The 12,500-nt window shown below is 35.8% G+C and overlaps 1 protein-coding gene across 1 annotated transcript in view; it reads right to left on the bottom strand.

Annotated features, from left to right (window-relative positions):
* The window catches only part of LOC136847542 (uncharacterized), a 26,391-nt gene that overhangs the window by 623 nt on the left and 13,268 nt on the right, over positions 1-12,500 (bottom strand). Inside the window, exon 4 of the mRNA XM_067119268.1 lies at positions 11,985-12,098. Within this exon, the coding sequence (XP_066975369.1) occupies positions 11,985-12,098 (114 nt within the window). The remainder of the gene's footprint in view (positions 1-11,984; positions 12,099-12,500) is intronic.

Below are 12,500 nucleotides of genomic sequence, written 5' to 3'. Positions count from 1 at the left end.
TTTTATGGCGTCGTCAACTTTAAAATGATTCACTTTTCTGGAGTAGTGTACTTTTCAAATTATCTTTTGTGGACGGTTGACTTTCAAGATTTATTGAAAGTCCTAAATTTTATTTTTCAAACGCATCTCTCGTGAAGGCAGCCCACAGCGCTTTCATAATTCTCTTTCTCAAGTAGTTTGCTTTTCAAAATTAACTCTTATGAGGCTATTTACTGTTATAATGATCTCTGGCGAGCTTAGTGCAGTATTCATAATTTTCTATTGTGTAACAGTTCATTTCTTATCTTGCTTTTCAACACCATCTCTAGTGATGTACTTTACTTTTTCAAATTAACTTTCGTGGGTCTGTTTATTTCCAAAACTGCCACCATGAGACAGTTTCCTTTTAAAACGATCTTTCGTGAGGCAGTTTGCTTTTAAAATGATCTCTCGCGACAGCAGATCTGTCTGTCCAGCTAGTTTTTAAAAACTCAGCCGGCGTACTTGAAATTCAATTAGCCTTCCTTACGCTCTGCACGTGTACGAAAGATCTATAATGGAGTCGGCTCATGAAAGGCACAAGAGAAAAACTTCAGTACTGAACAAAGAGGGGAAATGAATTGCTGCGCCATCAAAGGGAACAGAAGGAATAGAGGGGAGCGCAGACCCTGAAACAGGTAGAAACGGCTGTCTCGAGTGCATTTAACTTGCCTGAATTACAACATTCGGGAATTCAAAATCAAATTTTGTGCGTAAAGAAAGACTCAGAAGAAAGATAGGGAGCGAGCAACGTACGAGGGACAGGGAGGGAAGTCAAACGCAATGATGTTGCCATTGTGCTGAGTCATCGCTAAAGCATGAATAATAATTGAGCTTCGGAATGGTGGTTGGTTTACATTAGGCTGGCCTTAGAAGAAGCGGTACCCTGAAGGCCGTTTATGAGAATTTACTAGCAACAAAATATGGCAAACTTTCTTACGGTAAATATTGATGAAAAGCTGAAAAACTGACTCCGCATCTGTGACAGAAATGAAATCACATTTACCGCAGACAGTACTTTGGTCTGGATGACTGAAGGGACGGTAATTAGGGCCGAAACTCATATGGCCATATGATGTCTGTATACCGTCATAAGCATTACGATACTCTTACCAGAAGACCCCAAGGGATAATTATAAACTGTCATAAGCGTTACGATACTCTTATCTGAAGACCTCAAGAGAAAAATCATAAAATCAAAGTTTACACGACTGGCTTTCTATGCATATTTAGTCTCGCTTTTACATCTGTAAGTGATTACATTTCTACCTTTATTTGTTAATTCGTTAGAGTGATAAGTATGTATCAAATCAATCCAACATTGTTTAACATAATAAATGAGGCTTCATTTTCTTTCACTCATTCCTTGTCGAAAAACGGAAAAAATAAACTTATAATTGATCTAATAATTTTCTTTTATAGATAACATACATTATGAATCTGAAACGCCTTGAGATTAGCATAGCCTTGGCAGAGAGAGAGAGAGAGAGAGAGAGAGAGAGAGAGAGAGAGAGAGAGAGAGAGAGAGAGAGAGAGAGAGAGAGAGAGAGAGAGAGGTTTTGTTAATTTCAACAGCAGCCTAACTTACATTCACAAGCCAACGCGCTATTAATAACTTGCAATTTTGAAATAAACGCTGAAAAATTCTGTCTTCATCAACTTTTTGGAGAAATAATGATAAGAGGGTTTACAACATATACACCCGCACACATATATGTATATATATATATATATATATATATATATATATATATATATATAATTATATATATATAATTTATGTATGTGTATATATAATAAACAAAGTAATTAATTTGCAATAACCAATGCGTATGAACTAGCAGTATTGAAAAAATACACACACACACATATATATATATATATACATACATACATACATATATATATATATATATATATATATATATATATATATATTTATTTATTTATGTATATTTATGTATATATGTGCATATACTGTATATCTATTTATATATATATATAAATATAATATATATACTATATATATATATATATATATATATATATATATATATATATATATATATACATATATATATATATATATATATAACTTCAAAAGTAGCCTGGGTGTTTTAACGTCCAAAATCTATAACAACAACGAAAGTGTTCGTAACTTCACAAGGAAGGAGTTTAAAAGATTGGTTGGATTGGCTATAAACGACACTGACTTTTCATTCAGTGGGCAATATTATAAACAAATAGACGGATTAGCCATGGGATCTCCTCTATCGGCAACACTGGTCAACATTTTTCTCTTCCATTACGAAAGAGAATGGTTAGAACAATGCCCCATTGACTCTAAACCTAAATTATACCGATGTTACGTGGATGATACCTTTCTGATATTCGAGAGCGAGCAGAAAGCTAACCTGTTTCTAAACTACATAAATACAAAGCATGATAAGATAAAGTTCACCATTGAATTAGAGCAAAACAGCCAATCACGTTTTTTTAGATGTACTCGTTTCTCGACAAAGTGCCGATTTCAATATTGCAGTCTATAGGAAACTAACGTTTACTGGTCTATGGGTGAATTTTCCCAGTGCTTGTTATAAGACATTTAAATTTAATAGGTTTAAGACATTTAAATTTAATACATTTAACACTTTATTTCTTCGAGCTTTTAGACTTACCAGTACATATGAATTATTTCATGAAGAACTGTTGTTCTTAAAGAGTTTTTTAATGATAATGATATTACCGATAAGTTGTTCTTTAACAAATTAAGAGTCTTTTTAAACAGAATGTACACATAACCTCCAAAACCATTTGGTCCTAAAAAGACGACTTTCTTTTCCAAAATGCCATTCTTGAACGACAAAACGCACGATTTTTTAAAGAAAGAAATGTACTAAATTTTTAGCAAATATTTTCCACAAATCACCCCTTCAGTAATACCCTGTAACAACCACAAAATTAAGAACTTTGTTAATCATAAAGAAAAACTGCCACCTTATGAATCGGGATTCGTATACATATATGTATGTCCTCAGTGCCATCTAGTGTACGTTGGCTCATCCATTAAAACTCTGTCTTTCAGATTCCATGATCATAAGGGGGCGACTTGTAGAACGGGGAGGCCGTTGGCAAAGCCTTTACATTCAGCCATACGGGACCACTGCCATGAGGTCTGCAACATTAATGTAAATGTTGAAGATTTTAGTATCATTTTTAGAGGCAAAGTTGAAAATGATGTTAGATTAGCAGAATCTCTGTATATAAGAAAATTAAAACCGGCTCTAAATGTGCACTCGTCCAGCATCCCTTTGAAGTTTTAATATTTGTGTTTTTATGAAGTTTTCGATTTTTATTGCAAATGTTTTATACAACTCATTAATAACTTTTTGACATTTTATATTTTTAGGACTTGAAAATTAACGAAGTATTGTTTGAAACGTTGTTTTAAGATTACGACTGCAGCACAATACAATTTTAAATTAGAAGATGCTTTGCCTCGTCCTCGCCCTTCGATTTATGTATTTATATATATATATATATATATATATATATATATATATATATATATATATATATATATATATATATATATATATATATATATATATATATATATTTATATATATATATAATATATATTTTATAATTTTATATATATATATCATATATTATATATGTATATATACATTATACATATACACATTTTTGTATAAATATATATATATATATATATATATATATATATATATATATATATATATATATATATATATATATATATATATATATATATATATATATATATATATATATATATATATATATATATATATATATATATATATATATATATATATATATATATGTAAGAGCTTTAAACTATATGTATACTGCTAGCTCATACGCAATGGTAATTGAATATTAATTTCGTTATTCATTTTATATATTTTATATATATATATATATATATATATATATATATATATATATATATATATATATATATATATATATATATATATATATATATATATATATATATATATATATATATATATGGTATGTGCATGCGTGCATATAAATCACGGCGTGGTAAAAATTTCATATATATATATATATATATATATATATATATATATATATATATATATATATATATATATATATATATATATACTGAACTGTGCTCAACTGTATGTGATTAGATGTCCAAGCGATAGTCTAATGAAAATTAGACAAACATGAAAGCAAAGAGTTTCTGAGAATCGAAAAGGGTGGTAAAATGCGAAAGAAAATAGAAAAAGCAAAACGGAGCCAGATTTCCACTCGCTGTGATTTAGCTACTATTCACAGTAATAAAAAAACACCACGCCGGATCCCCTTGTACGTCTCTCTCTCTCTCTCTCTCTCTCTCTCTCTCTCTCTCTCTCTCTCTCTCTCTGTCACTTGCTTCTTTGATGTCTTTGAATTTTTGGTGACACTTATTCCACAGTCTTTTGAAGCGCCCCCTTTCAGCTTTATCCTATTTCCGTCTTTTATGACCACTGAACTTCTACTCCACAGTTGGGGACACCTACCAGAGCTGCGTGTGCATTTGGATCCCGCGATATTCAATTACTTGCGCAAATGGCTGTGTGACGGATGAAGACCTCTTCTCCGTGGTCACAGGAAGGGGGAAGGAGGGAGGCAGGGGGTGGGATTGTGTGCGGGGAAAGAGGGGAGGGAAGGGAGGGGGTGGCAGTCCTTCTCCTCCCACTCCCATCCCACTGGCTATCATTAATGCGGTTCCTTCTTTTTCGTAAATGCACTCACTGATTCGACCATAATTCGCTTATGATATTTGCGTGAACTCCTCTCCTAAAACGAGTAACCGGGTCTCCGAAGACCTGGTCTCCTAAGACCCGGGGACACCCCCAGAGGTCCAGGTCCGTCCCACCCACCCACCCGGCAGGTACCTGGTGGGGGCGGGAGTGAGTAGAGATCGCTTTCGTTGCACCTGCTCGTTCTCTTTGTGTTCGTTGATTATTGTTTTAACTTATGAAATCCCTTTGTTATCATTTTACTTCCGGCGAAGAATCCCTGTCTGTCCATCTGCCTGTCTTTCTATCTGTCTCTCTTTCTCACTCACTATCTCTCTCTCTCTCTCTCTGTTTGTATTTCGTTCTTTTGATGATTCCTTGTTTATCCGCAGTGTCCCGATGCTTTTGAGCTCGCCGCAGCGTGGACGCTCGCTTTGTATTGTGTTTAATCACACCTGTAATGGCATTTTCCGTTCCGATTGCACCTCCTGCAACTGATACAATCTGCTTGATTGCTTATTTCGTAAGTGATGCCCGGCGTGCAATTGCATTAATATTGTGCAAGATACGTACACCTTTCATTACATGCAATATTTCGCACCGCTCTGATTTACTTTCGTTATATTTATACTTTCGGTTCGGATGGATGCAAGCGTTTTATGATTTAGTCTTTTCATTTTATCATTTTTAGAACTGGTATTTATGTTGCTAATACTATGGTATGTATGTAAAAAAAAAAAAGTATACCTTAGTTTTACCAGACCACTGAGCTGATTAACAGCTCTCCGAGGGCCGGCCCGAAGGATTAGACTTATTTAACGTGGCTAAGAACCAATTGGTTACCTAGCAACGGGACCTACAGCTTATTGTGGATCCGAACCACATTATAGCGAGAAATGAAATACATTCCTCTAACTCTTCATCAGCCGGCCGGGGAGAACTGATCAGTCTGAAGCTCAACCGACTCAGCCAACGAAGGGCTATTATACAAAGACAGAGTTACTTAGGTAAGAAATTTCTGTACCAACTACTCAAACAAAATAAAAATCATAGATGTGAGAAGCGAGAGATGAAGGTAATCAACAGATAAATAAACAACCCACTAGATGGTTATAAAACTCCTCACAGCCCATCCAGACACACTCCGTTGGTCATACAACCGGGAAACAATATATTAGTGTCAGCATTTTATTCAAAACCGTTTTGAAAGCTTAAACATACGGTATTACATTATTGATGCCAATAATGGAAACACTGCTTTTCGTACAAATGCCCAGTAATACATTCGTGTCATCAGAACAAGTGAATAGCTTAACCTCAAATTGAAAATATCGTGCCTTATTTTGCATTGAAATTGTGAAAAATGAATAACAGGAATCCGTCCCCTATCAAATCACAATTCATGAAATGCTCTAATGATTCAGTTGGCGAAACCAGTATTTTATGGTTGAATTACATGCACTATAATGTATAACAATCAATAATTCAGAACACGCTGTCCTCTGTTAGGAAACCGCCTTCCCTTTTTGGGGGACAGATGCCTACGTACGAGCAGTCATAAGGCTGGAACAATCTGATTTTTAAATTGTTACTTTTACGAAAATATTAAAACTACGCTATTTTATGGTTAAAACCATTTGACTTTTTACCGCAAAAAAGTTTCAATAGCTTTTCTTCACGAATATCTAGAAAATTAATGCCCAGTTCTAATGGTGGAATATAAAAAACATACAATTTTCAGGGGCACTCCAAGTCAGTCCTGCGGAAAAGGACTTGTCAGGACGACAAAATTGTAAAAATTGCTGACTTCGTTTGAAAAATGAGAAACTTCTATACAGAGCTGATACCGAATTTCTAAAAAAAAAAAAAAATAGATCCTTCGTCTAAATATGGAGATATGGTAAATCACAGATATGGTACAAGGTTTGGTCTTAATGGCAATAAATTATAAAATGCAATTTTTCTCATTTTTACCAAAACACGATCTTCTTAATAAATCCCTAAAATGATCCTTAAATGAAAATTCAAGATAATCTTTTTCTCATGGGTGTCTAAAATCGTCCATTTGCAATAGTGATAAACTATGTAAAAAAAAAAATCTGCCATCATTTGAAGATTGTCTTCAATTGACATCACCTGGTTTCAGGGGCTGTCAATTTGAGATATTTGATATCGAAGATGAGGATAAGTTAAGTTATTCACGGCCTTCAAATCAGGTGTTGCCTTTGCAGTTTTGAATGTGAGGGATAATTTCAAGAAACTTTGCGAATGGCATCTTTTGACGTTGAGGGATTCTTTTCTTCCCCAGACCAGAGTCGCTGAAAAATGTCATCTACTTCCCACAAACTGCTGGAAAAATATAAACCAGTTTTCAACCAATAATATGAAAATAAAAGACTTGATCTGTTATACCGTGGAAATAAAAACGACTTATGTACCACAATTTATATATATATATATATATATATATATATATATATATATATATATATATATATATATATATATATATATATATATATAACTATATATACTAATTTATATATATATATATATATATATATATATATATATATATATATATATATATATATATATATATATATATATATATATATATATATATATATATATATATATATATATATATATATATATATATATATATATATATATATAAAAAAAAAAAGACCCGGCTCAGCTTCGCAAAAAAACCGATTAGGGCCACTCTCTTTTTTCCTTTGCTCTGTAAAGTGTAGTAGATTCCGAATGGTGTCCTTCCCTCCACCACTTATTCCCTACCCTGCCTTCCCTCTAACCCTCCTCCCCCTCGGAAAAGTTCCCTTTCATGGGATCAAACCCTCTTACGCCTTCTTCTGTGGCGGATCTGTATCACAGAAAAAGGAGACTTGATCTCTTTCGTGATATATTTTTTCTTCTATTGACGACAGAGAGATGGCAGGTCTCTTGGTAACACCTACGTCTAGCACTGCTGTTTTTGATAAGAGTTTTCATCTGGTTAAAATGACTGAGCTTCAAGCTCACGATTAAAGGCAACCTGGACAACACAGATGCTTGAAGTTTGTACCGTTTGTGGCTAATAACGCCTCAAATTTCAGCAGTCAACCACGAACTTCGTACATAATTTAGGACAAGGTTATAAAAACGTGCTTATCTATCTTAATTATTCATTACTTATGGCAAATATTTCCATTAAAGCTTGTCTATTCCAGGTTAAGGCTTCAGTGAAAAGATAAGACCATTTTCATTAACAATTTTTTAACTCAATAACATTTAGTGGACGACAAAATTAGCGCTGGTGGAAGAGCAAACCCGAATTCTTTATGAGGAAAGGTGCAGAAGCCGATGGAAATCTGAGCGAGAAAGATAATTAATAACCAGGGCAAGGGCTCTTCGCCTGGTGTTCGCAGAAGCGTTTTGATAACTCATTCAGCCGCTGCAGTTTTAAACGCGGGCAATCTCCAGAGTTACCCTGGACTAGATTACTCTTAAATAATATCTTTCTTAAATTCAGCGTGAGATTATTGACAGTAAGGGACAACTGTCTGGTAGTTCAGGTGTTATTCGTTGGGGAAATAGTTCGTTCCCCCTGGCCTGTAGGAGTGCAAGAAGCAGTAACTGGAGCGTTGAATAACAAAATGTCAACTTCGTCTTGACAATACACAGTTAAATGAAGTTGACCTTTACTAACAAAGGGCCTAAAACAGGAGAATTTTCTTCCAGTCGTGCTTTCAAGACCTACACATCGTTGTTCATAGGAAGTTCTTATGATCATCTTCGATAAGTTCATACAATTTTTGCCGTTAGCCCCATTCTTAACTGTTTCTTGAACTAAAGCGTGAATCTTCTCATCTCCCGTCGCTGTTTCTTCCTCATGGATGCTAAAACTAATTCAATAGCACTGTTCTCTCGTCAAGGGTACTGAACTTTTTCATTTCCTGTCAGCGGTCCTACCTTAAGGGTGCTGAATACTCACATTTCCCGTCACTAATCCTGCCTCAAGGCGCTGAATTCTCTTATTCCATCTAACTGTTTCTGTCTTAGTGATGCTGAATTCTCTTATTCCATCTAACTGTTTCTGCCTTAGTGGTGCTGAATTCTCTTATCCCATCTAGCTGTTTCTGCCTTAATGGTGCTGAATTCTCTTATCCCATCTAGCTGTTTCTGCCTTAATGGTGCTGAATTCTCTTATTCCATCTAACTGTTTCTGCCTTAATGGTGCTGAATTCTCTCATTCCATCTAACTGTTTCTGCCTTAGTGGTGCTGAATTCTCTTATCCCATCTGTGTTTCTGCCTTAATGGTGCTGAATTCTCTTCTTCCATCTGTTTCTGCCTTAATGGTGCTGAATTCTCTTCTTCCATCTGTTTCTGCCTTAATGGTGCTGAATTCTCTTCTTCCATCTGTTTCTGCCTTAATGGTGCTAACTCTTCTTCCATCTGTTTCTGCCTTAATGGTGCTGAATTCTCTTATTCCATCTGTTTCTGCCTTAATGGTGCTGAATTCTCTTCTTCCATCTAGCTGTTTCTAATGGTGCTGAATTCTCTTCTTCCATCTGTTTCTGCCTTAATGGTGCTGAATTCTCTTATTCCATCTAGCTGTTTCTGTCTTAATGGTGCTGAATTCTCTTATTCCATCTAGCTGTTTCTGCCTTAATGGTGCTGAATTCTCTTGTTTCGCTAAGTGTTATTATGACCAAGTGGAAGTTGATGGCTATTGTTATATCATCTGACTGCTAAGTAAGTACAAGGAAGATGAATATTCTCATATTTTGATAAACATTACGAATAACATAGAAATGTGAGCTTGATGGCGCGTGCTGTGCGCATTGAAACCCAGGCCTGCTGTCTCCCCTACCCTCCCGATCCCCTACCTACCCCGTCCCCATCCGGGGCTGGACAAACAGGTTTGCAAGAGGAGGGTGGATGTCTCCCCTACTCTCCCGTTCCCCTACCTACCCCACCCCAACCGGGGCAGACAAACCCGCTTGCAGGGGGTTGATGGCTGTGTCATGTCTCCCCTACTGTCATCCGGGATAGGACAAGATCAGATCCTGTCTGATTTTATTGCTATAGATACCTGAAGTATTACAAATGCGTTTGTAATTAATGTAATTAAGCAAATTAACACGAGAAGTAAATCCGAATTGCTTTTGTTGGATATAAATTGAACTGCTTCAGTCAAAACCTATCACAACACAACCTTTCAGAGATTGCCAGCCTCCAACAACGCTGGACCGCAAACCTCCACAAAGATTGAGTAGTTCAGACCCCAAAAGTTCAGTTCTCCCAGCAGTCATGTTCTTATTGTCACCAAAATCTAATACTTGAGTCTTGTCAACCTTTAGTTAAATTTCCCTAAAATTCCAGGTAACTCCTTCATGATTCTACTGACATTCAGACGCGCAAATCTGAACAAATATGTAACCTCTTAGTCGGAGTTTATTATACTCTGACCATGCAGAAAGGCGGGGAGGCAACATCGTAACTTCTTGATTTCTTTTCTGATACTTAAAAACAACTATGAACAGAAAAACACCAGTATATACAGTATATACATACATACATACATACATACATACATACATACATACATACATACATACACACACATATATATATATATATATATATATATATAAATAATAATAATAATAATAATAATAATAATAATAATAATAATAATAATAATAATAATAATAAGACCTCGTAGACGGATACCAGACGATGAGGACTGGTAGCCCTAGAAAGGTTGTAACTTTTCCTGAATAATATCTCTGCAAGATACCATCCAGTTTAAACGAGGTCTTGTTATTAGTTGTATTAATACACAGAACAAATAAGTAAGTGATAAAGTTTCATATATATATATATATATATATATATATATATATATATATATATATATATATATATATATATATATATATAATATATATATATATATATATATATATATATATATATATATATATATATATATATATATATATATATATATATATATATATATATATATAACTCAACTACCTTGATCACAAAGATAACAGAATACTCCATATTTAATGCAGTCCTACGAAACTTCACAACCAAAATCTTCGTCGAAATCTCACGACCAAAAACGAATTTCACATAACGATGCAGCTATTTTTTCATCGCAATCCTCTTTCATAAATACATATTTGGATAAGAAATCAGAAAAAGTGCGTCTCATCACTGGCTACCAACCGGACTCTTCTCAGACCTTACTGGCATTACCTTATGGTACAACATGAAATCTTCCTTTCTGTGAGCGTACGTGTGTGGGTTTGGTCGGTTTCCCGTCTGTCTGTCTGTCTGTCTGTCTGTCTGTCTCGTACCGGAGGCAACGAAGGGAAGGGGGGAAGACTGGTAAAGGGAGAGAACCCCTGACCAGAAAGGGTCAACACAGAAGGCGGATATTGGTGTTAGCTCGTCCACCGTGATCTAAATCACGGGACACACGTTAGAGAGAGAGAGAGAGAGAGAGAGAGAGAGAGAGAGAGAGAGAGAGAGAGAGAGAGAGAGAGAGAGGAATAAAAATGTGGGACTGAAAAGATTTCGAGTCCACCGACAAGAGAGCCAGAGCTGGAAGAAATTGGAGTTCAAAGGGAAAATCGAAAATGAGCAGGTTTTAGAGCCGGAAACGTCCCCAGGGAACTGTTAAAATGACCCAAGATGCGTCAGATGTTCCGATACAGCAGTGATTACAAAAGTGAAAGGAATTCTTGGTACAGTACTTTCAGTGCATGGCCAAAATAACTGGGCGCACACTGCAAGAATCTTACCTGCAGAGAAAGCTAAAGGACTGAAATCATTAGCTCGCAGGACGACACAGATGCCACTGACAAACGCCCGAAGGGTGATATCCAACCTCATTTCGAACGGAAATGATGAAAACCGAAAGCGGGATACATGGGAGAAGGAAGAGAGAGAGAGAGAGAGAGAGAGAGAGAGAGAGAGAGAGAGAGAGAGAGAGAGAGAGACCTAATCCATCCGACAGCCTTTGATGTGCCGCGACCAATGTCCGTCTAGTTAAGTTGCGGTCAGCAGGGTGCAACGGCAGTCCCAAATAAACCCCAGTGGCAATGCTGGATCTGGAGCTGAAGGAAAAGCCGGAGTAGTACGAACTGAAGGAAGGAAGGAAGGTCTTCTTGATGTGCTACGCCTATCAAGCTGCCGTGTGTATTACTGCACATTCTGGACGCCGCCGCCGCCTGCGACGACGAAGTACCTGAGAGCTACGGAAACGATGAGCAAGACACTCGCTTACGTACCTGAGTTTTACGAGACTAACCGGACATCATTCGTACTATATCAAAAGAAGGGTGCACGAGAGTTTCCCGAGGAGCGAGCGAGCGCGAGTAAGTAATTATGAGACTAAAGATTCCGGTCTTTAACTACAAACTTTTCAGTAACTTATTGTTGACGACTCATACTTCCCAACGTTCATTTCGGGTGCCTCACCGCAATTCGAGCGGCATGGTAATGGGTTAACATTGATTTTAATTTCTAATTCTCTGCAATGCAGATCATCATGTATTGTCTGATATCTGTCTAAAAAGAAAAATTGGTTTTCAAGATGTCCATAATTTCGATGTAACAATTTACACAAACACAAACTCACACACACATACATATTT

Source organism: Macrobrachium rosenbergii, chromosome 17, assembly GCF_040412425.1.
Source record: "Macrobrachium rosenbergii isolate ZJJX-2024 chromosome 17, ASM4041242v1, whole genome shotgun sequence".
Classification (NCBI taxonomy): domain Eukaryota; kingdom Metazoa; phylum Arthropoda; class Malacostraca; order Decapoda; family Palaemonidae; genus Macrobrachium; species Macrobrachium rosenbergii.
Note: the sequence above shows the minus strand (reverse complement) of the source record. Positions and strands in the feature narration are given on the sequence as shown.